Below are 3687 nucleotides of genomic sequence, written 5' to 3'. Positions count from 1 at the left end.
AAAAAAAAAAAAAAAAAAAAAAAAAAAAAAAAAAAAAAAAAGAAACATAGGGCAGTTACCAGAGTTTGGAAGGACAAACTTGTCTGGTCCATTACTACCTGATTCATATTCTTCAAACTATAGAAAGTATAATACACAGTGATTTCACTCAACTATACACGGAAGTGTCACTGGTTTTAATTTATTTTTCTCTGAGGTGTTAATTTAATTGACCTTCCAAAACTTTTCAACCTAAAGTATTGAGCCCTTTTTTCTTTTGTAACAGCTCACCCAAGAATTCGTCTGTTTGTTACCCATGGAGGAATCAGCAGTGTAACAGAGGCCATCCAACATGGAGTTCCCATTGTTAGGCTTCCAGTTAACTTTGATCAGCCTTACAACATGGTCCAAGTAGAAACAAAAATGTTTGGAATCTCCATCCAGCTTCAGGATGTCAACGAGGAGACACTGGTCTGGACGATAAAACAAGTCATGGAAGAGAAGAGGTATGTATGGTGATGGTGTCATGATCATTAAGGTGGATGAAACTCTAATACTACAAGCATTATGGGAGAGTCTATTTTTAAATAACGAAGAATTGCCCAGGAAATGGAATTATGTATATGATACTAAGTGCTGTGTCCCCTGAAAGTAAATCAGAAACAAAGGAAACAATTCAAAGAATCAATGAAAGCAAGAGCTGGTTCTTTGAGGAAAATCATTAAGACCTTAGCTAAACTAACTAAAAGGCAGAGAGACAATATTCAAATCAACAAAATCAGAAATGAAAAGGGGGACATAATGACAGACAGTGAGGAAATTAAAAAATCATTAGGTCTTACTTCAAAAGCCTATACACCACAAAAATTGAAAATTTAAATGAAATGGACAATTTTTCTTGATAGACTCCATTTACCAAAGTTGGATCAAGATCAGGTAAATAAATTAAATAGTCCTGTATCCCCCAAGAAAATAGAAGCAGTCATTGCAGTCATCAAATGCCTCCCATTCAAAAGAAAACAAAAACAAAAACAAAAAACCACCACCACAACAACAATAAAAAACCTCAGGGCCTGATGGTTTCAACACAGAATTCTTCTAGGTCTTCAAAGAACACTTAATACCAATACTCTTCAAATTATTCCACAAAATGGAAAAAGAAGGAACATCACCAAATTTATTCTATGAGGCCACAGTCACTTTAATACCTAAAGAGTAGAAAGACTCAACAAAGAGATTTCAGACTAATTTCCCTTATGAACATTGACGAAAAGATACTAAAAAAATACTCACAAACCAAGTCAAAGAACACATCAAAGATAAATTCCACCATGACCTAGTAGGCTTCATCCCAGGCATGCAGGGGTGGTTCAATATATGGAAATCCATCAATGCAATCTACTATATAAACAAACTAAAAGAAAAAAAAAACACATGATCATCTTTTTAGATGCTGAAAAACATTTGACAAAATCCAACACCCATTCATATTTGAAGTCTTGGAGAGATCAGGGATACAAGGCACATACCTAAAGATAGTAAAGGCAATATACAGCAAGCCTAGAGCCAACATCAAACTAAACAGAGAGAAACTAAAATCAATTCCACTGAAATCAGGGACAAGACAAGGCTGCCCACTGTCTCCATATCTCTTCAACATAGTACTTCAAGTTCTAGCTAGAGCAATAGGATGACTAAAGGAGATCAAGGGGATACAAATTGGAAAGGATGAACTCAACGTATCACTATTCACAGATTATATGATAGTATACATCAATGACTTCTGAAATTCTACCAGGGAACTCCTGCAGCTGATAAACACCTTCAACAAAGTGGCTGGATACAAAATTAACTACAAAAAAAAAATCTGAAGTCCTCCTGTATACCAAAGACAAAGAGGCTGAGAAGGAAATTAGGGAAACAACACCTTTCACAATAGCCACCAATAACGTAAAGTACCTTGGTGTAACACTATCAAAATTATGATGAGATGCTGAAAATAAGTTAGGGGTTCTTTGAGTAAGATAATGTTTTTCTTTAATGAAGGAGGTGGTGTCTACAAACACACCACATGCTTCTCCTTTTCTTCCTCACTTCTTGTCTATTCATACTCTTCCATTCTCTTTAGTGAATAGCTTCTCCATGAGATTCAGATCTCATCCCTACTCATCCCTGACATCACCTTTTTGCCTCATTGGTTCTCACAGCCTCCTATCATGTCAGTTTTATTTTTCTTTTTCTTTTACATAAATTCCTTTTTAACACTTAGGGGCTACAAACACTCTATTTTTCTGCAGTTTTCTTTATTTTTGTACCTTATTGGAAGACAGCTATGCTCACCATTATGTCACCCACACACACTTTGTACTTTATTGTACTGTGGAAACTTCAGTATGTGTCCCTTGTCTTCCACTGTCTTCCCAGTGCCTAGCAAAAGGCTGCCACTAAAAAGGTAGTTAACAGTTTTCCATTCAGTGACTCAATGAGATGGGCTCTGGGCAGTTCAAGGTAAACACCTGTTAGTGGAACACAGTGACCTCACTTAAAGAGAAACAAATACTTTCCCCCTTAACTAAGAGAGAATTAATACCTTACTGAAGTTTCAAGGGCACAAACCTGAGTCAGTTCTCCAGATTTTACACATTCCTTTATAGTTAGGCACCCAGGCAGGTCTTGTTAGATGGGAGAAAAACAACCATGTAGCAGAAGGTATAAGACCTAGAACACTTGGTAGGCTCCAGGGAAGTTGTATGTATTTGTAGTCTTATGTGTTGTGAATTCTCATATGAGAATTCTGTGTGATGCTGGCCGTTGCCTTTCTGTGATGGATGTTCATTTCCTTAAGAACATTTAGACTTTCCTTGGATTTTCAGGTAATCAAATTTGGCCCTTACTCATTGTGCCCCATAATAGAGGCATTTTGGAGTGGAGTGTAATTGATGTAGTGCATCTTTAGGGCCAACTATGCAGTTTGTTAAAATGCAAATGTGAGGACTCTCCTTTTGCCTAATAAGTTTGAAACAAAGTGCAGGGCCCTGGAGCAAAGTGCAAGGCCCTGAACCCTGGTTCAGCGGTTAACAGCTCTTGCTGTTCTTAAGGAGTACTGGAGTTTGGTTTCCTGCACGATGCTATAGGGCTCACAGCCATAAAACCATAAGGTTCCAGGGGGATCTGATAACCTTTTTTTGACCTTCATAAGAAGCTGTATTCATGTGCACATGGACAAGTGTGTGTGCTTATGCCCTTGCACATGCACACACACATTAATAAAAAAAATCCTTAAATCAAGCATAGGATACTACTATGTATAATGTGTAAATGTGGAGCTTGAGTTGAGAAAACCAGTCTCTATTGTTGTAAGAAGGAAACGAGGCACAATTCTTGGCTTCAAATTCTTCAGAGTATTATTTGTCAGTTAGTCTACATTGGTTCAGGGTAATTGCTCCATATATATGATAATTATATTAGATCTAATATCCTAATTATTTAATAAAAGAGGTAGGGTCTAGTCCCTATATAGTAAATTTTTTAAATATCTCAGTACTTTTAGGGTTAATTACTGATCTTAGTGGGAAGGATTGTATTAGACTTTTCAAGTAGATCCAGCAAATGGCAGGCATGGTCATGTCAATATGTAAGCCACCTACAGGTACAGAATAGAAACGTGTGTGTGTGTGTGTGTGTGTGTGTGTGTGTGTGTGTGTGTGT

General features: G+C 37.0%; 1 protein-coding gene across 1 annotated transcript in view; it reads left to right on the top strand.

The window, feature by feature from the left end:
* LOC129671897 (UDP-glucuronosyltransferase 3A2-like) overlaps nucleotides 1-3687 on the top strand; it is a 25717-nt gene that overhangs the window by 21625 nt on the left and 405 nt on the right. Inside the window, 1 exon segment of the mRNA XM_055601066.1 lies at nucleotides 266-485. Coding sequence (XP_055457041.1) covers nucleotides 266-485 — 220 coding nt within the window.

This window comes from Psammomys obesus, unplaced genomic scaffold, assembly GCF_907164565.1.
Source record: "Psammomys obesus unplaced genomic scaffold, mPsaObe1.curated_primary_1811, whole genome shotgun sequence".
Lineage (NCBI taxonomy): Eukaryota > Metazoa > Chordata > Mammalia > Rodentia > Muridae > Psammomys > Psammomys obesus.
The sequence above is the reverse complement of the archived record's forward strand: the minus strand, read 5'-3'. Positions and strand labels throughout refer to the sequence as shown.